The sequence below is a fragment of the Rousettus aegyptiacus genome, unplaced genomic scaffold (genome assembly GCF_014176215.1).
Source record: "Rousettus aegyptiacus isolate mRouAeg1 unplaced genomic scaffold, mRouAeg1.p scaffold_m13_p_11, whole genome shotgun sequence".
NCBI lineage: Eukaryota > Metazoa > Chordata > Mammalia > Chiroptera > Pteropodidae > Rousettus > Rousettus aegyptiacus.
Window position 1 is genome coordinate 55,061,331 of NW_023416286.1, and position 25,987 is coordinate 55,087,317.

General features: G+C 36.2%; 2 protein-coding genes across 5 annotated transcripts in view; both read left to right on the plus strand.

Annotated features, from left to right (window-relative positions):
* Nucleotides 1-189: 189 nt before the first annotated feature.
* TEX30 (testis expressed 30) lies at nt 190-6,811 on the plus strand. Of its 4 annotated transcripts, none has more exons than XM_016123209.2 (6): nt 197-306; nt 3,409-3,482; nt 3,968-4,198; nt 4,888-4,939; nt 5,449-5,654; nt 6,351-6,811. In XM_016123209.2, the coding sequence occupies exons 2-6, from the start codon at nt 3,468-3,470 to the stop codon at nt 6,522-6,524; spliced, it is 678 nt and encodes a 225-aa protein (XP_015978695.1). In that variant the 5' UTR covers nt 197-306; nt 3,409-3,467; the 3' UTR covers nt 6,525-6,811. The 4 variants fall into 4 exon arrangements, with proteins under 4 accessions (XP_036084712.1, XP_015978695.1, XP_015978696.1 ...); XM_036228818.1 differs by lacking the exon at nt 197-306 and adding an exon at nt 328-1,675; XM_036228819.1 differs by lacking the exon at nt 3,409-3,482 and having other exon boundaries at nt 190-306.
* Nucleotides 6,812-8,258: 1,447 nt separating this feature from the next.
* CCDC168 (coiled-coil domain containing 168) overlaps nt 8,259-25,987 on the plus strand; it is a 28,300-nt gene continuing 10,571 nt past the window's right edge. The window contains exons 1-4 of the mRNA XM_016123123.2: nt 8,259-9,801; nt 9,915-9,941; nt 10,037-10,070; nt 16,278-25,856. Of these exons, the coding sequence (XP_015978609.2) occupies nt 9,561-9,801; nt 9,915-9,941; nt 10,037-10,070; nt 16,278-25,856 (9,881 nt within the window). The 5' untranslated portion in view covers nt 8,259-9,560. The remainder of the gene's footprint in view (nt 9,802-9,914; nt 9,942-10,036; nt 10,071-16,277; nt 25,857-25,987) is intronic.

Here is a 25,987-nt window from a genome sequence, read left to right on the forward strand (position 1 = left end):
CTGGGATAGGGGAAGGACTCTATCAGAGTGGAACATGTTGGCAGCAAGGCAGTGACAGGTTGCTTGTCAGCCACCCACAAACTCGCAAGCAGACCGGACCCTGACACCGCGAACAGCGGCGGGAAAACTCCCGCCCCCAGCCTGCCCCGCGCGCCGGCCCGCGCGCCCAGGGGCGGGGCCTGCGCGCGCATGCGCCGTAGCGGGACGCTCTGGCGGGTACGGCGAGGCGGTCCCTTCGAGCGTGGTAGTTTGCTCTTTGAAGGGAGTGAGGGCGGTTGGGTGCTCCTGGCTACTTTCCCTTACCCGGTAAGTGCGGCGGCGGCGGTTGGCGCTGCCGTGCGGGACACTGTCTCCCAAGGGAGTGCGAGTGTGCCCGGCGTCCCCGCCTGAGACATTTCGGGCTCGCGGCCGTCGCCTTTCAGGGGTTGTTGGCTTCGTGAGGCGTTCCGTGTAAGTTCGGTGCCTGCGAGCACCGGCCGCTGGGGCTCCGACCGCTAGGGCTTCGTCCACATGAGCGATTATGAGGCTGGAAAGTGGAAACCGTGCAGGCGGGCAGAGCCGAACAGGTCCAGCTGGGGTCACACGAGCCGGTGACCGGCGGCTACCTCGAAGCAGCCTCTGAGCTTTGAGGGGTCGCGCCGCGTCCTCGGAACGGCCACCGCACAGCCCTTGCGCACGCGCGTCAGTTGAGTGGATAAGCGGTTTCTCTGGTGCCTTTGAGCCCCAACTTCTGAGAGACCCCGCTTCGCATTTCTACTCTTGTATCGCTTGGTGTTTGTCGCTGATCCGGCCAGATTATCGACTGCCCTGGAAGACGTTAACTTCTAACGTTTTTGTTTATCCCATGACTTCAAACGTACTGCTGTCGAAGTAATAGAGAATACACAAGCATTTTTCTAATTGAAAGTTACAGCGCAGTTGTGGCATTTTGATTATTCAGCATAAGATGTGACTGCTTTTGCGTTCTGAGCATTAGTAATCATAAAAATCACTCAAATACTGATGATGTCGGAACACTATAAAATACAGTACAGGGATGATCAGCCAATTATCACAGTATCTCTATGAGGTTGGTGGTGCTTTCTCCGTTTGCAGTTGAAGATATCGAAGCTGAGCCAGGTTTCAAATCCCGCTCTATATGAATCCCAAACCAGAAATTATAACCTACTCTGTCTACATCAGGTTGCGGCGAGGTTATATCTTGGAACAATTTCAGCCTTTTCGAAGTAGTCCAGAACATGTTACCAGCTGTGAAGAACAGACTGTTCATCATGAAGTCTGGGAGGGAGTACAATTTTTCTGAAAACAAAAACCCAGATCGTTGAGGAATTGTAGAGCATTCTGGGTTAAGATAGTGGATTGAATAAATGTAATTTTACTCCCTCCTGAAATCTCACAAAAACTACAGTAAAGATTTTTTTTTTTAAGATATGAGCAAGGATGGAGAGAATGGGAAAGGAAACAGCAATAAAATACTGGACACTAGGAAGCAGATATCTTAATAAATCTTAGCTTAATTCTGAACCAGCAACAGGGAATACTGTGGAACAATTATATGTAAACTACCAACTCTTCAAAATGCACAGAAACGAACAGCACTGGACGCTTTGGGAACTGACAATGAAGATAATGGTGTTGAGCATGGATGTGGAGGGCTGCAATAAAGATGACTTAGGTGAAATCTATTTGAGAAATAGATATCTCCTTCTGCCCATATCACATTGTTAGGTGACTCCCATTAAAAGACTGGAAGCTATTCTCTTGAGAACATAAAACAAGATCTTTGAACCTAGGGACCCCTGGCACATTTAATTATGAGGCTACATTTATGAAAACAGGGAGACTGAAATTGAAGTGCTTTATCCTCCTCCACTCAAATCCCAGAACTTTCACAGCCATGTTATATACTTCAGGTTCAAATAAGAATTCTGCACACACATACATGTATAATGAAAGATACGATGAGTTGCTTGAAGTGGTTTCTTATGGGAAGGGAAAGGAACTGATGGCTGAGAGAAAAGAATGTGAGGAGACTTAACTATATTTTTGTTCTTTTAAAATTGTGTGCCATATGCATATATTACCCATTCAAAAATGAAATGTATTCCTTAAAAAATCACAAGTGATATGTCTACACACATGAAAATAAGTACAATGTCACTCATTGGAATAGTTTTGGCAAAAGGTTCATTAATAGATGGTGAAATAAGTTATTCTTCCATTCCTTAGAATATTTGTTAGCCATAAAAACAGTGAAAGAAGCTCATTTTATAAAGAAGAGTAATCATGAAGATATGTTAAGTGGGAAGAAAGTCAGTTTGTAATAAAAAGGAAGGATGTGTGTGTTTCTAAAATATCTGGAAAGATGCAAGGAGGTAATATTGGTTCCTTTGGAAAGGAGATCTGGGTGGCAAGGCAAATGTGGAATGAAAGAGACTTCACTATATTTTTGGTACCTTTTGAACTTTGAACCATGTTACTATCTATTCAATAAATAAATGGTCATGGAAAAAGTAGATAAATAATGGAGATCCTGATGTTGATAATATACTGAACAATAAAAGATCTTTTAAAGTAGGAAGAAATACTGCACGACAACCTCAAAATCTCAGTGGCTTACAACATTTCATGCTCTCGGTTCTTCAGGTCAAAATTTTATGGTTCATTAGTGGTGTAGATCTTGGCTAGACTAGGCTGGACTTCAGACTTCAGTGTTGGATTCAGATCTACTCCATTTGTCTTTATTCTGAGGCCCAGGCTGGGGCGGGGGGAGGGGGGGGCGGGAAACCCTGCTTTTTGATAGCTAAGGGTAAGTGTTCAAGAAGGCCTCTGTAAATTTGTCATGTCTCTGTTCATAAGTGGAACACTGAAAATTTTATTTCATTAGTAAAAGCCAGTCCCATATCCAAGCCCAAAGTCAATGGGATGGAGTTGTACACACTATGGGGTGGGGCTCTGCAAAGTCACATGACAAAGGTATATGGATGTATATTCCTATTGCAGTGTGAGAAGAAAAGTTGAGAACAGTAATAACAAAGGAAATGGGTTAATAGATGCTGTGAAATTGTTAAAGATGATTGAGAATGAAGATGCTTAGAAAAAATATGTATTTACATATAAATATATGGCATCCTACTTTGATATGAATTTTCTTAAAGCTTCCATGTAAAGGTATTACGTTGGCTTTTTGTTATTTAACATCTTGCCAGCCCTACACCTGGCGCTATAAGCAATTCTGTGTGCCCATAGAAATCTTGAAAATACTTAAATAATGCACATGAGAAGATACCAGTCTTAGAGAAGAAGTTCTAAATGTGTTTATTTCAGCTATTGAATGTGATTATTCATAGTTCTTGTATCATACCTATGTCTGCCAACCCACCTTTCACAACAGAATCTTCTTTTCAGGGAGATGTCCTTTGCTTCTCAGATGTAATGCACTTTAAGTTTGTTATTCAACAGTGAAAATGAGTCATACAGAGGTAATATATATTTTCATATGTTCTGCATCTTCCGGGTTCCTTTTTCTTTTCTTTTTTTAGTCATATGGCTCCAGAGTAATTTTATTATTTTCAGTTTGTACTATGAAAGTATAGCATTAGTGGTTAAGAGTAAGGACTCTGGAACAGACTGCCTAAGTTTGAATCCTAGCTAGTGGCTATATATAACTTTGGACATGTTACTTAGCCTACTGTGCCTCAGTTTTCTCATCTGTAAAATAGAGATAATAATATTTGCCTCAGAGAATTATTAGAAAGGTTAAATGAATTAATCCATATAAAGAACTTATAATAGTACCTGACACGAAATAAGTACTTCTTAAGTATTAGCTGTTATTAACATCATTGCTTTTTATTTGGAGGCCATGACTTGAATCATGCATCTTGCAGAACAAATGTATAGTTTATTCAGTTGTCTGAATAGGCAAGGAAGTAATTTTTGAACGCTTTATTTTCTTGAATTCTAGGTTGAATTAAAAATACCTTTTGGAAACAAGTTACTAGATGCTGTTTGTTTGGTACCTAACAAGAGCTTAACATATGGAATAATCCTTACACATGGAGCATCAGGAGATATGAATCTTCCTCATTTGATGTCACTGGCATCCCATCTTGCATCTCATGGGTTTTTTTGCCTGAGATTTACCTGTAAAGGCCTTAATATTGTACATAGAATTAAGGCATATAAATCTGTTTTGGTAAGAAAATTTCTTTATAACAATTCTGTTTTAAAATTCTTGATAAATTTAAGGCAAATTTTGTTAGAAGTCATTTAAAATTAAACGAATATTAAAACTTCAGCAGTTCATGAAGTTTCCATGGAGATGAATTCTCAGCATAAATGTTCCTCCATGATGCTGCTAAGGAAGCTTCTTAAGATGTAATTGTCTTAGTGGAATATAGTTCTGGATATCTTGCATTTGAATGTACAAATATGGCTTGGTTTTCTTTATGTGTTATTTAGAAATTGTAAAATTCCTGGATAAAGCAAATCTGAAATTTTTTAATCCAAATTATTTCAAGCTTGCTAAATTTTTCAGAGCTTTAAATTAGATGTTATTATCAAATTTTGTATTAGTTGTAAGCTTTTACTATCCTTTTCCTTTTTTACATTATCCTTCAACAATATTTTAGTACTTGAATTTTTTAAACTGGTGAAGTGATTTTTTGCTCACATATTTGCTTGTATTACCCAACATGATTTGATAGTGAAGGCATGACCAGAAGAGCAAAGAACTGGTTAGCTCTTTCAAGAAGAATCTTAAGATTTTATGGATGTCTTTGCAAAGATTTTCATGCAGTTCAGTAATGATGAGAAATATATGTTGATTTTCCAGTGAAGTATTTCTTAGGAGAAAATTTGATAATTTTTTGTTGATTTTTCTAGAGTTACCTGAAGACCTCAGGAGAATACAAGCTTGCAGGTGTTTTTCTTGGAGGTAAGTTACAATACTTGTACTTGTTTTTTAAATCTGCTACTAATAATATAGGAATAAGTAATTGAAAATTAAAATTAATCGATGATAAGCACCTAATATAAGGATTTTTTGTTTAGTTTCGGTAAGTCACTTCCTGTATAATATCAAGGTACTTTATATATTTAAAACAATTTAAACTTCATATATATGTATTATAATCCAGAGCTTTCTCCTTTTGTTTATAACCCTTGTTCACCCTCTCAGGTGATTCCTTCACAAGGATTATCCTCACAATCCTTCAGAAAAATACTTCCTTTTTAAAAAATTACTTAGGATTAGTTTAACTCTTCACAAGGCTACAGGTGTCCATTATGGGTATTGCAGCTTGTTAATTGCTACCTTTTGGAGTAAAGTAATTTGTTGATATACAAATGTGATGGATGAACAGTAAATCTTATTTGACACATTATCACCACTACTTTACGTAAATGTTTATACTTCAAACTGAACTTAATTTTAATTGATTTTAGGTCGTTCAATGGGCTCAAGAGCAGCTGCTTCTGTAATGTGTCATAATGAGCCAGATGATGCTGATGATTTTGTTCGAGGTCTCATTTGTATTTCTTATCCACTGCACCATCCAAAGCAACAGCATAAACTTAGAGATGAAGATCTCTTTCGTATAAAAGATCCTGTGCTATTTGTGTCAGGCTCAGCAGATGAAATGTGTGAAAAGGTGAATTATAATTTGATATTTGTGTGAATGAGAAAGAGTGAAAGAAAAAGAAATATCTTGGGAACAGTATATTACCAGCAGCATTCAGTCTCTTTAAAAAGATGCTGATTTGACTAATGCTAGTTTTGTGCCTTAATTACCCTGTTGCTTTGGAGAACCTAAAAATATAAGCATAATGACAAAATTCATCTCTCTAGAGAGTTGGTAAATGGTTTTACTGTTACTTGGGAAATAAAGGATTAATCTGACTCTTGTGATTTAGGGATTACTAGACTATATATTTGGCTTATTATTTCAACATTCAAGCAGATTCTTCAACTTCTGATAAAATTGATTCTTGAGAAAATTAGTAACTTGTACATATTAGTAAACACTAGTGTATTTCTCAGGGCATATAATTTCCTTCGTGAAAATATTTTAGAAAAAATTTTTTTTCCATTTTACCTAATTTTTATCATCAATAGTGAGTGTTTGATCTATTCTGTAATATTGCTGTGTATCTGAAAGATGTGGAGTGCCTGCTACTTCTGTGAGCATTTCCTTGCACATTCCTTTGCTTCAAAAGTTATTTGTGGAGTACATATTTAATAAGTATTTAGTGAATGGATGCTAGTATTGGAGAGGCAGGAAAGAGAGAATCTTTATTAGACACCAACAGAGCATTAGTCTAGTATCCTTTTCTTTTTTTTCCTTTAGAACTTGTTGGAGAAAGTGGCACAGAAAATGCAAGCTCCTAATAAAATCCACTGGATTGAGAAGGCAAATCATTTCATGGCAGTGAAAGGACGGTCAACAAATGATGTTTTCAAAGAAATAAATACACAGATTTTGTTTTGGATCCAGGAAATCACTGAAATGGACAAGAAATAATTGTCTTTAGTTAAAAGCCATGTTATTTTGAATACAAATACAGTTAATTTGATAAAGAACAGTGTAACTCTCAACATTATGAGATATATTTCCTACTAATTTAATGTTCTTTAATGTTCCCCATTTTTAATATGTTTTAATTGTGAAATTGATGTCTTTTACAAAATGTCTTTTGAAAGCATAGTTCTATAAAGATGATACACAAATATTGAAGATGGTCTAAATATTTATTTTCATTAATATAGATAAGTTTTGGAAAAAATTAAACTTTGAATTTTGTCACTGTGGTACTTTTGTCTTATTGTCGTGCAACTGAGAAAGTACTCTAATTTTGCAGAGGAATGTCATCTTTAAAAAAGGAAAACAACACTTAAAGTAAATTTAGTCACTAATTCAGGCCCTCGTCATTTCTCATCTGTATAATTGCAACAGCCTAATTGATTTTCCTATTTTGTTGTTTTCTTGCTTAAATCAATTGACACCTCCAACTCAGAAGCTGTTGGTGGATCTCCAAAGATGACTATTAAGGTTAAAGTCTTTAGTTCAAGTTTCCCCACATAGGCCTTATCAACATTTTAGCCTTATTTTCCCCATACTCTGAACCTATACACAGTACTCCAGCTAATGTGAACAATACAAGGTTTTGGAACAATTATATTTGTCTCCTCTAACTGAAGCCTTTGTTAGTCTTTGCTTATTACCAAATCCTACTCATTTTTAAGGCCTTAAATTCTTTTTCCCTCTTTATAGCTTTCTTCATATTACCCCAACCAAATTTCTCTCCTTCGAACCCACATAATACCCTCCTCTGCTCTTAATCACACTCTACCTTCTCAGTAAGTTAATTGACATTTGCTTAATACTACTTAATTACATACCCTAAGAATAGTTTTTACTCATCTTTGTATCCATCTCGTATTTTTTAGTTACTTATTCAATATCTTATGCTTTCATAATTCAATAAATATTTGTTGTAACGAACTAAGATATTTACAGAAAGAGTTTTAACCACATGAGCAATCCTGGTTTTATATTGCTGTTTATACATCTATTACTGGAATTTTTCCCTGATACATAAAGAGCAAAAACCTATTTCACAATGTCCAAACAGTTCAAAGAATGTGACATTGGTAGGTATACTAGGTTTTTTTTAACTTTAAAAGAACATTTTTTGGGTGTTATAGTGTATATTATCGTTAGTAATGGGATTTCAATGGTGTTCATTATTTTTTTTGTCTTGGTGATTTTTAAAAATAAATCTAGCATTTGCTTTCAGTCCTGCTCAGTTGAGATTGACGTACGTTTCTAGTGCAAAGGACAGAGTGTCTATGCTGAAAATGGGTAATTGTACATTTATTAGTAGGCAAGTACATAAATAACAAAGACAGCAAGGCCCTGGAGGGGGTACTCTTTCTCTGCTCACAAGCATCTGCGGGAGTGTTACACAGAAATTCCTTTTCAGTTCTAAGAGCTATACAGTGCTATACTAATTAGGGGTTCAGTGCCATAAATCTCAAATATCTAAAGAACTAGAGAGTAAAGAGTTAAGACTTCGAATCTCCTTTAAGATATTTAACATTGAATGAGTAAAGAATGTCTGCCATAGGCAAGAGAAATTTTTTTGCCAGCTGCATTAAATTGTATAGAAAAAGAGCAGAGTAAAATCACCCAACTGTTATGGGTGTGGGGGTGGGTGGGGGTGAGGTCAGAGAGGAAGGTGTACTTTACCCTAGAAAAATCCAGAGGAATTGCTGAAGTTTCTTCTAGAAGTAATGCCTACTATGCATTCTGGAAGGCTATTCTTTGCAAAGTTAAACTCCAAGATTACAGTTAAACCTAGATAAAGATCTTAACTAATTGTAAGCTATGATCCAGTAAACTGGAAGACTATACTCTTGACACTTAGGATATGTCTTTGATTTCATTGTCTTTAATACTCAGAGAAAGTAAGCCCCGTCAGTTTTCCTTGCACTCAGTTAAGCAATTGACAGAAGAGACCGTGAACAATTAACTCCGGTTTAAAGACTAATATTTCTTTCCTCCACCCACCTTGCATAAGTGAAGATGAAGTGTTAATTACATCTTCAAAGGAAAAGTACTGTAAATCCAAGGTAGTGTTAACATTTTAATTAATAGCTCATACTCTCTTTTCTACTTGTAACTAAACTACTCTGTAGACTTTGAGGAAAAGTGAGCAGGACTTAAATCTGGCTCTGCCCCACCCTAATTCTGACATCAGGAAACATCACAAGTAGCTACTCCATGGAATCACCAGAGACAGGGTGAAAAGGAATTCGCCAGACCATTGCAAAATCTAACTGGTTTTCATCATAACGGTAGATTATTGGAGAGGAATATTGCCAACAGACCATCTAACAAAGAAATATAAAATGAGGTGTTATTTTAATGGAAAAAAAATCGAGCAGGCCTGCAAAAGACAAGCTTATCATATATCCCACATGATAACAATGTAACTTACTTATACTAAAAAATTATTTTTCATGTATCTAAAATTCAAATTAAATTGGGAAATTTTGTTTTCTAAATCTGGCAACCCTACATTCATATTTTCCTGATCACAAAACATAAAATATACTATTCCTAATGGTAATAAAAAATGGTTATATCCAGTTCAAATTTGTTTTACATTTTTTTTACAGGGCAGTGATAATCCAACTATGCTAAGGGATTGTTTATAGAATTGTGTCTCTTTGTGAAATTAATAGGATTATTTAAAAATTTTTAATAAAAATCTATTTACAGCACCATATATGCCTCACAAATGAACTTCAATTTTTGCTAAAGTAAGTTGATATGAGCTCACTTAAATACCCACTATGACACGTATGTCACTTTACTTAGGCCAAGAGCAATCATTGCTGCCCTTTGATAAGACACTGAGCAGCACTGGAAACTTTTTCTGGCGGAGCATTGCATGTGGTTATGAGCTGAGCATGCGACCTTTTTGTGCTTCGGGGCATCTGAAATCGAGGACTTCAGAATGAGCTATCAGTCTATTTCACATGTTATATAAAAATGTCAAAGCAAATTTATTTATTTAAAAAAGCCGTGAGAGATGGATTGGAAGACAATACATTTTTGACATTATGGGACTATCTAGAGTCCTGGACTCAAAATGACTGGATGACAATCTTCTTTATAATTTTCCTAGGAATTATTTTTGAGATCATACTTGTAAAGATTTGCACATCCTTTCGGAAAAAGCTTGCACTTCCAGAAAAGGGTAGTTCAGATGCCCAAGAGGTAAAAAACAATGGTTGATTTCCTTCTTTCCTATTTTTCAAAATCATACATAATAACAAAATTGTGGAAATTTGATATTTGGATTACTCTAACATTTTATTGTCTCCCTTGCAATATAGAATGAAGACAGTTCTCTGACAAGCACGACATTTGGTAATTATACAATTTCATATTTTAATATAAAACTTGTTCAGCCTGAGCTTCTCCCATTGGTGATCTGACTTTTTTTTATTCCCATTTAACTCTAGATAACTGGTCAATTCATTCATCTTCAGAAGAAAGGTAAGTGTTTGTTGTTATATTTTGAAATTAAATGAAACAGATTGGTTTTTTACTATTCAAAACTGAATTTACAGCTGAGTACTGGAAAAGGGTTTTTTCATATATATCAAAGACCATAGCTGTTCAACATCGTTCAGTCTAACATTGATTTTAAATGGTTGCTTTGTTCCAAGCTGTGTTAATGGCTTTTCATGTATTATTGAAATTGTCCCTCTGGGTAGATAGTATTATTACACTTTTTTACAAATGAGGAAAATACTGCTTAGAGAGGTTAAAGTGACTTGCTTCCCAACCTCTCTCTCGAACCTCTGTCTCCAACACACAGAAAGAAGTAGTAATCACCAGTACTGATAATTTAATTGGAAAAACATTCATTTAGCACTACTGTGAACCCAGCAAACCCTGAGCTAGGTGCTACAGGAGTGACGTGAAAGGAGTTTATACAGTCAGAATTCATCAGCATCCTAAAGATATATCAGTGCTAGCGATTAAATACATCACTACTCTTGTTGCTATCAATATTTTAGTTGTTTTTATCAAAATCCATCCAACAATCATTAGCTGTACAATAGACATTGTGTTTGGTACTAGGATACAAACAATAAGATAGCCTCTGTTCCCAAGAAGCTTATAGGCTTGTGGAGGAGACAGTACATAAAGGATGACTGACCTGCAGTATGGTAACAACAGTGATAGAAATATTATAAGAACATTTAGGAAATACATAAACTAGCATAGGGGTGTTGGGGATAGCTTTGTGAGGAAGGTTATACTGGAGCTGAATTTTAATAGGTGAAAATTGTCAGAAAAAGCAGGTTAGGAGGATAAGAAGAGGCAAGGAAATAAACAGCAGAGTACGTGCAATAAATTATGATTATTTCCTAGTGGCTAGGAAATAAGTTGAGTCAGGGAATAGTGGAAGATGAATGTGAAGAGGTTAGGCAGGAATCAGATCATGGGGAACTTTCTGTACCGTTAAGAATCTTGGATTTTATTCTGAAGATAATTTGTAACCACTTGAAGGTAGCTAAGTTATAGGAGTGACACCATTTTTTATTTCAGCTAGATCAGTATTAGCTATATGGTAAATGAATCTGACAATTACATGACTGTAGTCTAATTTCTTTGTCAGGTATAAAAAGGCTTTATTCATTTAATATGGTTGCTCTATTTTCATGTTGGGTACTAGCAACTGTAGTTGTAAGGTGGGGATCCTGGGAAGCAGTAACAATATCTAGAGATACAGATAGATAGAATCTTGGTCAGGACTAGGTGGGAACCAGAATGCCAGCAAAAACTAGAGTAGTGCAATCAGAATAAGTAATTATCCAGAAGTCAGGTGGACAGACGAAGAGTCAGTGTTTGAGATATCCAGAGGTTAGGTCTGCACTGTATTGAAGGTTCACATGTATAGATACTTCTCTACTTACAATGGGATTATGCCACTATAAACACATTTTAAGTTAAAAATGCATTTAATAAACCTAACCTGCAGAACATCATAGCTTAGCCTAGCCTACTTTAAACATTCTCAGAACACTTACATTAGCCTATAGCTGGGCAAAATCATCTAACACAAAGCCTATTTTAAATGTGACTATCTCGTGTAATTATGTGTATAACTTTCACACCATTGTGAAGTCAAAGAATCATAAGCTAATCTTTCATAAGTCAGGGACTATCTGTAATTAAAAACCAAAAAGATTGACAGGCAAGAGAGGAAGCCACAAGAAGAAATGAGCAGAAAAGAATTTTCAGCTTCAGAATAAAGGTCATGACCTCAGAGTTTCCCCATCTCTGTGTGCCATTCGGGCCTAGGTGGAATTTAATCCTTAGGTGGCACTTTTCTAGGAGTAATTGTTGGGGAAAGTAACTGAGAAGACGAGATTGGAAGTGGGCCAGTTCAGGGAATAAATATGGCTGCTATGGTGGCAGCATATTGTAGCGAAAAAACACAAAGTTTGAATTAAAAATGTCTAGGTTTATAACATAGTTCTGTCTCTTAATGCCTTGGGCTAATGACTCAAACTCACTATACCTCCTTTTCCTTCCTTTCAAAATAGTAGTTAGAAAAATTACTTCTTAGGAATATCATAAAGATTAGTTAAAAATGATATGTGTAACAAAGCAAAACTATTTTATTCTGATGCCAGGATTTGGGGGGGGGGGCAGAACTATATTTGGGAGAACATCTTAAATTATTTTGAGATAAAAGAGCTTGATATTGGTAGAAGCCCAAGCATAGAATGGTCAAAGTTCGTCACTTCAGAGACGGAGTGGATTTTGTTTTCCTTGTGAAATGGGAGAGGAGAAAGGAAAAGGGGTGAGCAGAGGAGGGAGGAGCAGGACTAAATGGCATTAAAAAAATGTCAAAGGTGAGACCATCACTCAGTATCTGAAATCAGGGAGAGCCTTGCTGGCCAGGCATAGTCTCAGTGACCAAAGCAAACTGCTGATTTTATATCCACCAGGTTTGGGGGAATGGTTTGTTTCACAGTAGTCCTCAGCCTTAGAAATGTGTTCGTTGGAGAGTCTGCCACCAATTACCTGACTTTCAAAGGTTGAAGCTGTCACTGACTGGTTGGTTTCAAAGTATATATTCCAAAACAAGTTATCATTAATAGATGAAATTGTTCAAAAGCAGATTTGGTGTTTATTTGTTACTATAACTATAGGGCTATATTATGATTATATGCCATTGATTGATTTAATTGATAAACAACCACTTCTGGTACCTGTTACCATAGCTGTAGACTGTCAGTCTTTTTCTAATACTGTGAGGAATTCTTTTTAAATTTTAAAAGGCCAGTTGAGATTCCCTAGTGGGGAAAGGCCAAAGAACATTTCAGAAATGGAGCAACAAGCCTAATATTTAAGTGGGAGTTGTTTGTATTGCTGTAATCAACTTCTTTCTATTTCTGCCTCCAACTTTTTATTAAAGTCAGTCACATTTATGGGTGGTTTGTACATGTAGATTTTCCCTCCTCGTTGAACCTGAAGGAAGGGCTGGATTGTATATCTGGGTCAGCTTGTTGTGGATGAGAGTTAGCAATCAGAAACCTAGAGGTGAAGATAACCAACCATTCAGAAAATATTTGCTGAGAACCTACTATGTGCCAGGCATTGTTGTAGGTCCTTGAGATACATTGGTAGGCAAAATGAACAATGATTCCTGTCTTGCTTTTTAGTTAGAAGGGAGTCTGATAATAAATAATAACATGATAAATAAGTATGCTATACAATATGTCAGAAGGTGATAAGTTTTATGGTAAAACAATAATAGAATACGGTAAGAGGAATCAGGGTACCAGAAATAGGGGAGGAGAGATAAGTCGCAGTATGGGATTTGACCAAAACCTTGCAGGGATAGGAGAGTTAAACAAACTTATATGATAGAAGAGTGTTCCAGACAGAGGAAACAACCAGAACAAAGGCCTTATGGGGGAGTGTGCCTTATGTTTGAGGAATAGTAAAAAGGAGTATCGCTGACACAAGGAGAGAGGCATATAGAAGGTCAGAGAAGACTAGGTGATCAGGTCATGACTGGGCCTTGTAGGCCATGTTAAAGACAGTGGCTTTTACTCTGAGTAGCAATGGAGAATCATTATAGTTTTGTGGAGGAAAATATATTCTGTCTTATATTTTCAAAGGATTATTCTTCCTGCTACATTGAAAACAGACTACATTTAGTCAAGGGTCTAAGCGAATGGCAGACTATTACAAGTAATCCAAATAAGAGATAAAGATAATTTAAACCAGGGGAGTATACCAGTGGAGATAGTGAGAAGTGGTTGGTTTCAGGATATACTTAAAAAAGTAGAGCTGGTGGAATATGGATGTGTGAGAGAGGAGGCAAAGATGAATCAAAATGTTTGCTCTGAGCAGGTAGAAAGATGCAGTTGTCATCAGTCGAGATGAAGAAAGTTCTGGGTGAAGCAGGTTGTACTGGAGAGATTAGGATTTCTGTTATGCATTTGTTGAATTTGAGATGTTGATTACACATTCAATAGAGCTATGAGTAGGAAGTTTGAGAAAGATGTCTGGTAAAGATAAGTTTGGAGGTCTGGGGCATATATAGTATTAAAAGCCATGAGTGGATGAGGTTACAAAGAGACTGTAAGAAGAGAAGATGAACAGGGCTGAGCACTGGGGTACTTCAGAGAAGTCAGAAAGAAGAGGAAGAACTAGCAAAAAGAGACTAAGAAAGGCTACCAGTGAGTCAGAAGGAAAACCAGGAGAATATGATGCCCTGGAAGTTCATTAAATGGAGAGTATGTAGAGTGGGAAAGTCAAATAGGTATACAAAGCATACAAGGTAGATATCAGACCAATATTCCTTGTAAATATAGAGGCAAAACCCTCAAGAAAATACTAGCAAACTAAATCCAGCACCACATTAAAAGGATTATATACTATGATCAAGTGGGATTGCAAAGGTGGTTCAACAGATGAAAATTATCTAGCATTGTTTTATTATCTTTAAAATCACAGTATTACATTATTGAAATATCGGTCTTGCATTTCAGCTTTCCTCTTTTTCCTGAAATGTGCAAATATTGTTTTTATGTCACATATTTTTACTACTTGTTCCCGTTTCCCAAATGAACAGTCATACTCTTGTCCTGATGAAATGTTATAATAATTATGTCTGGATACTGCTATAACTTGTTCGGGTCACTTCATTGCCCAGATTGCTTACTGCTTTTATCGGTTAGGATGTTTTAATTCTCCAATAACAGAAAACTATGATTCAAACTGGCATACTAAGAAGAGAATTCATGATATCATATAATAGGAAATCCTGAGGTAGAATAGGCTGCAGAATTCATTGTTACAGTGGCTCAACTTCATTAAGGTGCTGTATCTCTCCCTCTGCCTTTCTTGGTATTGGTTTTATCTTGAAGTAGATAGAAAATGTCCCTAAGAGTTCCAAAATCAGACCAGCAATGTCTATAGGAAGTAAGAGGCTATTTTTTTCTGTGTCTTTCTTAGGAACAAAGCAACTTTTTCCAGAAGTCCTTAAAAATCAATGTCTTGTACTAGGATTAGTTCATGCGCATTCCTAAACTAATCACTTAGAAATGAGATTACTATGTTAGACTTCTCCTAATCATTTGAGATGTTGAAAAGTCCACATCTGCGATCATTACCCTAACCCCAAATTGTGCTAAAGTAATAAGGACAGACTTTGTCCAGAGAAACAGAAGCAATACGCACACGAGGCGGTGGGGGGTGGGTTGGGGGCGGGGAGAGAGTATAGGATTTGGCTTACATGGTTATAGATGCTGAGAAGTCCCACAAGTCTTGGAAAACCAAGAAAGCTAGTGATATAATTCAGCCCATGGCAGAATGCTTGAAGTGGGAGTGAGGGGTACAACTGTGGTATAAGTCCCAGAGTCTAAAAGCCTGAGAACTAGGAGCTCTGATATCTGAAGGCAGGAGAAGATGGATGTTTGAGATCAAGAAGAGAGGGAGAATTTGCTCTTCAACCTTTTTATTCTACTCAGGCCCTCAACAGATTGGACCATGCCTGTCCACACTGGTGAGGGCAGATATTCTTTACTCAGTCTACTGATTCAAATGCTACTCCCTTTCTGAAACATCCTCACAGATACCCCTAGAAATAATGTTTTACCAGCTACCTGGATGTCCTTCAGCCCAGTCCACTTGACACATAAAATTAACCACCACAGTAGGTCACAAAGATGTGTATACAGACAAATATTAGATGTTCATAAATACTCTAATAGTTAAGAGAACTTGAAAACTACTAGACTTATAAAATGCTATTGTTTATGGTATTAGCCATTCTTCTGTTGTGCCTACTAAGTTTCCATGATAATATTCTTATCCATGTAAGAACTCTCATACAGAGAACAGAAACACACTAACAGTTCTTGTGAAAGGATACCATCTTAATCTGAAACTTTGACTCATTGCTGTAAAAAAAAGACTTAAAAATGTTTTTGAGGTAAAAGTCCCTCATTCTCTGAGTTATGAAAATAGTTTATCATATCACTGGATTAATTTATTAAATGGATGGAAGTAGGTAATGAATTATTTTCTAATATGGATAATGACTTTCCACTTTATATTGAGTTATGTTTTCACATACTATATTGAGTTTCCTTAAATCCAGAAGAGAGTTTTTACATAAAATATATCCTAAGTAACAATTCATTTACACACTGTTTTCTTATATTTCAGAGTTGATGACTTTTCAGAAAGAACAATTACTTCATCAGTTACATCTAATAAAAATGAATGTTATATTGAAAAAAGAGTTTCACCAGGAGATGAAATAATCTGGGCAGGTACCAGTGAAAGCAAATATCAAGTACGTTACTTTAGTGGAAGTCATATGGCATCTTCAGATGGCACAAGCTCATCTTTGTCACTGTTTCATTCAGAAATAAAAAAAGTTTTTCTAAGCCACAGAGGGTATCCAGAAAATGAACATAAAACATTACAATTTTCATCAAAGAAACTGTTTTCAATAATGAAAACCAACAAAAGTAAAAATTTAGTACTTTCCTCTGACTTTCACTTTTCAAGAACTTGTGGAATCCCTACAGAAAGTGAAAATCTAGATGTGGCACCATGTCCTCCTGCCCATTTACTTCTTTCTAGAGACCAAGTCAGACATCTGGAAGAAAATGTAAGAAATCAAATTCCCTTAAAATCCAGCGCGACACTGGAGAGTGAAACTACTCTGTATTCAAGATCTCAAGACTTTTTGACTCAGAGTCAACATTCTGTTAGAATGGATATTCTTGCCCAAGGACAAGATTCTTTTTCAAGACAAAGGGCTATTCAGAATCAAGTTTTTTATGAAGCTCAATTTACTAGTCAAGCCCAACAATTTGTTAATAACCAAGACTCAATCAACAGCCAGCCTGATGTTGAGTCCAGGTACTTTGCTCCGCCTCAAGATTTGATTAGGAAACCATCTTCCGGCAGCACCCAAGACTCCTTCCAGACCCAAGATATGGACAGTAGTCAACATTTACTCAAAGTCTCATCTTCTCTTGAAACTCAAGATTCAATCAAGGGCCTAGAGTCTGATAAACCCTTAGATGAGGCCCAATATGCTATTTGGTCTGAAGATTCAAACAAGATTACATATTCAATCCAGGGGCAAAATGCCACTTTTAATAATGTTAGATTTCTAGTTTTAACTCCAAGTCCAAATTCAGTTGCTAAAGAGAAGCCACACCTAAAGAGTGTAAAGCCAAAGAGCCAGAAACAAATTCTTTCATCAAAATTAAGCCACTATTCTGTATGTGGCTATGTACCTTTTTTCCCTGCCATTAAAAGGCAGAAAACCAGTAGAAAAATATTACATAGTAAAAGTAAATTTTATCTAAAAATTTCATCTCAAAAGTCAAAGAAAACCTCAACTTCATGGATATTTCAAATCACAGCATGTCATACTTCAAAACATAGCAAGTTAGGATGTAAGTATACCACTAAGAAGAAAGAATTACAAAGGAAAGGTATATCAGAGAAAGCTTTGCATCATATTTATGTTTCCAAGTTTGTTCCTCCTTATATTAAGAAATACTCTAGAAAAAAACTAATGAAAGTCCTGCCAGGTTTAACAGAATGTAGAAATTTTCTGCCGAAGCAAAGTAAGTCACCAACTGCAGAGAAAGTCAGTTTTGTAGGGTCTCTTGAGAAAAGAGGAACCTCAGTCAACAGTAAAAATGTAAAGCAGCATAGCAGAGACAATAAAGGACTAAAAAACATTTCACCAAATGTTTCACCTCAGCTAGAACAGACTTTCATGGTCAGTACTCATCAGCTAAAATCACCTTCTTCTTTATTAATAGAAACAAACTGGAAGAATAAAGAGTCTCTTATTAAAGACCCAATTACACAGGCAAAGAAAACTGGTATTGCAGAGTTTGATGCCCCCAATAGTAAAAAAACATCTGACCTGCATATTCCAAAGCATGAGACATCTTTAGAAGAAGCTATATCAGAACTTTTGCAGAAATGTGTTTCCTCTCCCAAAATGAAATTGAACAGAAGCATGAAAACACAGGAGGACTTAAAAAGAACAGAAAATTCCCATCTTCCACTTTCAAATGGAGAGAAGTTACCAACTAGTACACCAGAAACACAAAAGTGCTTAACAAAGGGAAACACACAAAAACAAAAAGATTTTCCAGAAATTGTTCTGGAATCTTCAGATAATTTGCTCATTTCACTAGGAACTAAAAAGCATAAAAGCAACGAACAGCTCACAGATATAAAAATTAAAGGAAGTACAGAAGATGTAATTCTGAAGGAAAAGAAACCATTAAAACTGACTGTTACAGAATGTGATAACCTAAATGAAAGTAAGAAACTGGAATGCAGCACTAGAAGCAACATAAAAAATATGCACAATAAAAGAATATCAGATGCATTTTGTAATGCCACTAGCACTGCCTTTTCTGGGTCGCCTGATATAGAGATGCACAGTGAATTAAAAACCAAAACAGATACGTCAAGGATAATAGGGCTTACTCATTCAGCAGTAAAGCAAGAAAAACTATCAGATAGAAAGATAATATGCAGTGTAGAATATATTGAGAAGGGATGTATATTTAAAAAGATGCGAGAACATGACAGAGAGGAAGAAGAACAAACTCTACAAGAAGCAATTCCAAAGCTAGAGAGTGATGCTGGGTTTTCATCTCTAAAGTCAGAGAAAGCAAAAATTGATGAAATCCTATTTTATGTAAGAGAATGTAGTACCCCATGTGATACAAACCATCAGAAGGAACAGGCTGGTGGTATTGAAAAGAAAGAGACTTTTGATTGCTGTATGCCTGCTTTTTCCACATCCAGAAGAAAGAGAAACTTCAAACAACATTCAGACGTGAAAACTTTAGTGAATCCCAAATGTGGAATTTTAAAAGCAAAGAAATCATCAATTTCATACATACTTAATATCAAGGGTGGTTCTATCCCAAAACATAGAAAAGTATTGAGATTTAACTTGACAACCAAAATGAAAGAGAGAGATCAAGGTAAGAAAATGGCAGATAAAATGTACTCCTTCATTACTATTAAACCTGACATTAATAGGTATAGCAAGAAAGAAAGAGAAGAAGACATGTTAGGAGAAAAAGCACTTAGTTCTGAGCAAGTAAAGCAAGTGATAGCATCACTTGAAGAGAATATTACTTCAGATAACACCAAAGAAACCAATCTTCAAGGCGAAGAGGAAGAAGAAAGTGAAGAGGAGACATTATTAAAAATAGTTCCACAGTACAGCCAACATTTCATATTCCGTTCAGGCCAGAGTAGGGAGTTTGACGTTCAAAAACCAGAAAACAAAAGAGGTAGGAAAATTCTGTTTGTTACAGAACAAGATGTCCCACAACGAATGCAACCTACAGATCCAATGGATATAGAGAAACCTAAGAATGGCCACCAAACACAAAGGGGCACAATGTGTCCAGAGTTTTTAAAGCTATGGCTTCTAAAGTCAAAGGAATCCCTAACTGGTCAGGTTTTAAAGGATACAATTAAAAGTGATGTTCCAAGTGCTGAAAACCATACAGAGGAACTGTATAGTCATCCTAAAGAGTTAAAGACACTTGAGTTCAAAAAAGATCAACAAGCAGCTGTCTTGGAGTCTCTGGCATTCTCCACACCTGATCCATCTGAATCTAAAAGGCAGAGAAAGACATTTACATGTACAGCCTTAAAAAGGAAAATGAGTTCCAAATGTGTAATTATGAAAGCAAGGAAGACACCAATTTCACAGATATTTAATATCCCAGGGAATGGTTGTCTAAAAAAACTACCCTCAAAGACCCTGAAATCACAGATTATTGACTTTTTAATTCATATAAAATACTTTGCAGTACTGAAAGATTTTACTTCAGAGAGAAAGGAGAGATCAGCGCAAGAATTACCAGCAACAATTCTGGAGTCTTTGGATTTATCCACACTTGCTTTACCTACATCAAAGAGAAACAATTTAAAACTTCTATACAAGAAAAATAAAATGAGTCCCAAATGTGTAACTTTGAAGGCAAAGAAGGCACCATTTTCCCAGACATTTAATATCACAAAATGTACACCAAGCCGTAGAAGGCAGTTCAAATGCAACTTTAAAACCATGATGAAACAACGTAAACCTGTGGCAAATATAATCTTAAATGCCATTTTCTCTGCCATGCCTATTTCACTTGACATGAAGGTGCATAAGAGAATAAAAATAGAGACAGATGTGCCATGGAAAATGAGACTTAAGCATGAACTGCAACAGCAAGGGCGATCACCAGATGGAGAGAGAGCCTCATGTGCCAATTCCAGTGATACGAGGGGCAGTACCTCAAATAGCACGAAGGAAGTCAAAGTACAAGGTAGAGAAGCAGCCCCTTGGAATTCTCAGCACTTCAGTTTCAATGCTCATGCGATGAAGAAGCCTCACTTTGTGAAATCATGTCTAGAACTGAAGAATTCAGCAAGGAAAAAAATCCCAGAATCACTTACTATAGCTCAGGAACTGCAGCAACGAACACTTTTCACACAAAGTGTTTTGCATTCTGTTTCTTGCTCTATTTTGAATGCGCTTCCATCTGAGAAGCTACCAAAAAGAACAAAAACACAAAAAGGATTAAAAGATACAGGGAGTCTAAAGATTCTGTCTCCAATACCAGGGAAATCGATTAGCGAATCTTTAATTGTTACAGCACAGAGTGGCATCCCAACTGAAAAAAGCCCTAAGAAGGAACTTGCAAGTTCTATTCCAGAGGGAAAGATTAGGTTACCAAAGGATTTACAAGCAAGAATCGTAGAGTCTTTTGATTTCTCCATGCCAGCTTCATCTTATTTTAAAGGACAGAGAAATACAGCACAAATCCTTAAGTCTAGAACTGGGAAAGCACAGAGGGCATCAGTTTTAAAGACAGTTAATATGACTAGGTCTGGTGCCCTTAGTCATAGACAGGAACAGGGACACATCTTGGAAAACGTGGTCAAAGAAATATCTCTAGGTATGTCAAATATATTTATAAATACTTTTCTTTCATCTGCACCTGTTTCACCTGCCATCAAAAGATATAATCAAATAAAAGCAACAAAAGGGCTATTACCAAAAAAAAGCAATATTACACAGCTAAAACAAGATGAAGGGAAAAGACTATATACATATACCTCTAATAAATGCCGTACCACAAGCAACACATCAGAATCAAGAAGGCAAAATGAAAAAGAAGAGGGGAATGAAATTTTATTTGAAGCAGGTCTACAATTCCTGAATAGTGTAAGAAGTAGAAAAGATCAAAATATGCTTATTACAGAGCAAGAAGTACAGCAACAAGCAGTGGTTTCAGAAAATATATTAGAGTCAATTTGTTCTCCACTGATTCCATTTCAAACTGAAAAGCCAAGTAAGACTATCTCACCACAAAAAGACATACTACATAGAATAGGTGAAAAGACTCCACATCCAAAATCAGGGAAAGCAAAGTCTGACCATCTTGTAATTGATGAAACAGAGTATAGTACTATATCTGGGCTGGATGTTCACAGTGCAATTTCCATACAACCTGAAAAAGAAAAGAAAGGCATTACTCAGAAAGTAACACAATACACAGTTGATCAAAATATTCCACCTACCCAGTCAGGGAACTCAGTACTTGGAGATCTACCTAATAAAAGCTCTAGAAGGAAAGTGGGTGGTCGTATTGCCAAAAAACATGAAGAATTGCAAAAAGAGTTACCGACGACATCCACAACATCTGTTTTTTCTGAATCTAAAAGGCAGAAAAAGATATTAAAATTTCCAGAAAGGAAAAACCTTATGGGTCCCATAAGTGCAACCATGAAGGCAAAGAAGCCTTTTTGTTCACAGCTGCTCAATAGCATTGAGCATGGGAAGCTATGCTGTAGAATGGAACAGGAAGGCAACTTTAAATCTACAGTAAAACACATGCGACAAGATAAAAATATAACTAACGCATTGTCATCTCCTATACCTGTTTCAAGTAATAACAAAATAAATACTAAAATGTATAGCACACTAAACACAGAGATGAATCAACCAAGATTAAAAATACACAACCATACCTATCTAGAGCTAGAAGAATCACCATGTTACAGGGAAGCACAGAAGGCCAATTCGACTGATACACAAAACGGATCAAGCTACACAATGAAAATGAATGTGCAACATGAACAGGAAGAGAAAAATATCCAAAAAATATTAGAATCAGTTCCACACTACAGCCAACACATCAGTTTCAGTGCCCATCATATGAAATATCCTGGCCCTTGCAAATCAAAATCTGAACTGAATAGTTCAGAAGTCAAAAGGACTTGTCATTTGTCTCATACAGTGCAAAAGATGAGGCAAGAAAAACACTTGAGAGAAACTGCTTTGGAGCCCGTTTCTAGAAACGAGATGAATTTTATTCAAGTTGAAACAGTGGAAAAAAGTCCTCATACTCATGAAGGAATAAAAAGTGTGGTAGATCTGAAGACTTCATTTCCAAAAGCAGGGAAGTCAGAGGCTGGTTTGATACAAAGTGACACTTTCTGCGTTGGAAATCACAGGATGCAAAATGATAGTCCTGTTTCTGAAAAAAAGGCATGGAATAAAAATGACTTGGTAACAACATTCTTAAAACTTTTAGATTTTTCCAGCATTGATTCATCTGAACCCAAAAGCCAGAGCCACATGTTAGAGTTTGTAGGCAAGAAAAGTATGAGTCCCAAGCATGTAACTTTAAAAGCAAAGAAACTACCAATTTCACAGTTGCTTAATATAAAAAGGTGTCTTACAGGAATCCATAAAAAGAAAAAGCAGCACAAATTTAAGTACAAGATAAAAGAGAGACAATGGAATGAAAATATGAGAGAGGCAATATTCTATGCCATGGAGGGAGCTAAGATTCAACCACTCAAATTAGTGGTTGATAAACACTCGTTTGATACCACAGCAAGGGGCACTCTATATAACAGAACACTTCACAAAAATCTAGATGGTCATATTACAGAAGAAATGGCAGAGTTAGGGGAAAACTTATCCACAACTTTCTTGGATCCTTTGGATTCCTTCATATCTGTTTTATCTGACTCTGAAAGCCAGATAAAAACAGTACAATTATCAAAAAAGAAAATCATACTGAATTCCAAATGTTTAGCTACGAAGAAAAAGGAGAAACCAATTTCACAAATGCTGAAGATCAATAGGCAGTTTATCACAAAACACAGGAAAAAGCTTAGATCCAATTTTAAAATCAAAATGAAAAAGATGCGGCAAGTTAAAAACGTGGCTGATAAATTCCCAAATACCCTTTACTTCACATTTGATATCTCTGACATTAAAAAGCAAAGCAGACTGGAAACAGAGATAAACAGAGCATCAAGGTTTAGTCCTATACAACCAGAACAAATGGATTTGCCAGCTGAAGGACTAGTGATGTCACAATCGCTTAATGTCACAGGTCATTCTACTTCAAGCATTAATAAGGAACACAAACAGAAGATAGATGTAGAGAGAGAGAAAAATGTATTGAATGCAGACTTAAAATGTATACATGCATCTATGCCTATTCGACTACACATAAAAATGGAGCATTTACCTAGTACCTGGGATATCATTGAAGAGTGTTCTGAAAAGAAAAATGTCCTAAACAAAGCAAAAGTTAGAGAGAAAGAAGAGTATGAAAAACAGGTTTTATTTAGAACAGTTCCAAAGTATAGCCAACCATTTGAGTTTGGAGCAGATCAAATGAGAGAGCCAGGTCCTTTCAAATCAGAAGCACTCTTAACTAATACAGTGCTCCCGAAGGACATCACTTCTCAGAAAACAGACAATGATTTAATAAATCAAAAAGCAAAGACAGAAGCTGTGGAAGAATCTAGTCCAGAGTCTGTTTTTTTCTCTAAGATACATCCATTTCAACTAGAAAAGCAGAAAAAAAAATTTAAAACTAGAAACTGGAAAAAAATAGCAAATTCCAATACTCTGATTACAAAGGCAGAGAAATCAATAGCTGATACACATTCTATTAATACAATAGAGTGTGATGATTCATTACAGCGAAGAGAAGGAATAGAACTAGAAAAGCAAGGGCACCCTGCCCTGCACGACAAACAGCAAGAACCACGTGTCTCAGGAACTATCTGGCATCCTGTTTACACTAACATACCTATATATCCTAAAATCATAAAACATAATACTAAGGCAAAAGCAGCAGATATGAAAAACACTGTGCATACTAAACAGGCAAAATTGAAGGCAAAGAAACCACTTGATTTCCAGATGCTCGATACTATAGGATATGGAACCCAAAGCAACAAAAAGGAACTGAGATGTAATATTAAGATACAGAAGGCATTCCAGCAAGGTAAAACTGCAGTAGGTTTAGTTCAGAACTCTCTTAATGACACCGAATCTATTTCATCTCAAGTTAAAGGGTTTTTTGAAGTAAAAAATGAGAAAGAGAAGCCAAGAAAGCTGATACACATTCCTCCACAGCCAAAGCTGAACAAATCACTAAGAAGAAAAATGTCATCTTCACGGTCCACTGATAAGCGTGTTATATCAAGAAATATTAAAACACTGAAACAATACATTAGAGAGCAAAAAGAAAAACACGAAATTGTTTTACTAGACATTCTATCACAATGTAGAGATCAGTTAGTGATTAGCCAACAAGTGAAGAAGGAACCTGACCATGTCAAATTAGTAGTAGATTTGGAAAGAGAAGTATATTTTGATCTATCTTCACAGGAGAGAGAAATCAATCATACTAGGTTCGATATCCCCCAAAGTGGAACCCATACAGAAATTAAACTTCTTACTGCACCAAGAGTAAAGGAAGGAGGTGTAGAGGTTATCGAATGTTCACGTTCAAAAGGACCAAATATGTTTCTTACAGAGTTGGATGCTTCTCAACAGATTTGCAAAGAGCAAGAACTGCTGAAACAAGGAAGTATTTCAATGACAAATCCAGGGTCTATTGCCTGCCCTATTATGGAATCTCCTCACTTGGAAAAGATAGAAAAAGGAGTTGGGGAAGATATGTACATTAACAGCAAAAATATTTCACATCTTTTAAGAAGACAAGAATTAAAAAAAAAGGATATCTTACAACATTCAAAAGGACAGAAATTTCTCCACATAAACCTAGAGGTCCAGCGAAATATGTCTGCAGTTCAGAAAGGAGAGGTTAAACTCGATCACATTTCTGAGAGTATTCTGAATTCTACATCTTGCCCTGGCAGGGAACCTCATTATATGAAACAAGCAGTAAATGTCACGAGGGGAAAAAATGTTAGCATCCCTATAAACTTAAATGTAAATCCATGGAAAAAAGACCAAGTAATGTTAACTAATAGTCCATTAAAATCAAATAGACAGAAAATGAACTTTTCAAAAAAAAAGAGGGCAAAGCACCTAAAGAGTTCTATCCAGAATAAAGAAAATATTCTGGAATCCATTTCCTCTTGCATATTACATCATCTCCACATTGAAAAGCTAAAGGAGGAAGTTTCAAGGAAAGGAATGAGTTCAATAGTTTTGAGTCCAATGGTAGAGAAATCATCAAATGAAGCAGGTGTTCCAGCAGACAAACTTCTGTGCTCAGAAAGAATTGATTTGAATCTTAAAGGAAGACAAAAACATCAGCAAGAAAACATATGCAAGGTTCTTCCAAAATCTGTTTCCTGTTCTTCAATAGATATACTTCAGATTAAGCTTCCAAGGGTAAAGAAAGCATTAAAGATAGAAGATAGGTCAATGTACCACACTTCAAATACAGGAAAAGAAGAGCAACCAGAATATGTACACCAGACTTTTCCAAAGCTTCCTTTCCACTCGTTGAGGGATATATTTCAAAGTAAGATACCATGTAAAAGGAAGACATCAGAGGAAGTGGTTAGCACTGTGGATTACAATCCAA

Excerpts from the sequence above, each read along its gene's own strand:
- TEX30 (XM_036228819.1), top strand. The coding sequence starts at position 190 with ATGCGCCGTAGCGGGACGCTCTGGCGGGTACGGCGAGGCGGTCCCTTC. Across the intron at positions 4,199-4,887 it reads AGGCATATAAATCTGTTTTG|AGTTACCTGAAGACCTCAGG; the intron begins GTAAGAAAATTT and ends TGATTTTTCTAG. Across the intron at positions 4,940-5,448 it reads TGCAGGTGTTTTTCTTGGAG|GTCGTTCAATGGGCTCAAGA; the intron begins GTAAGTTACAAT and ends AATTGATTTTAG.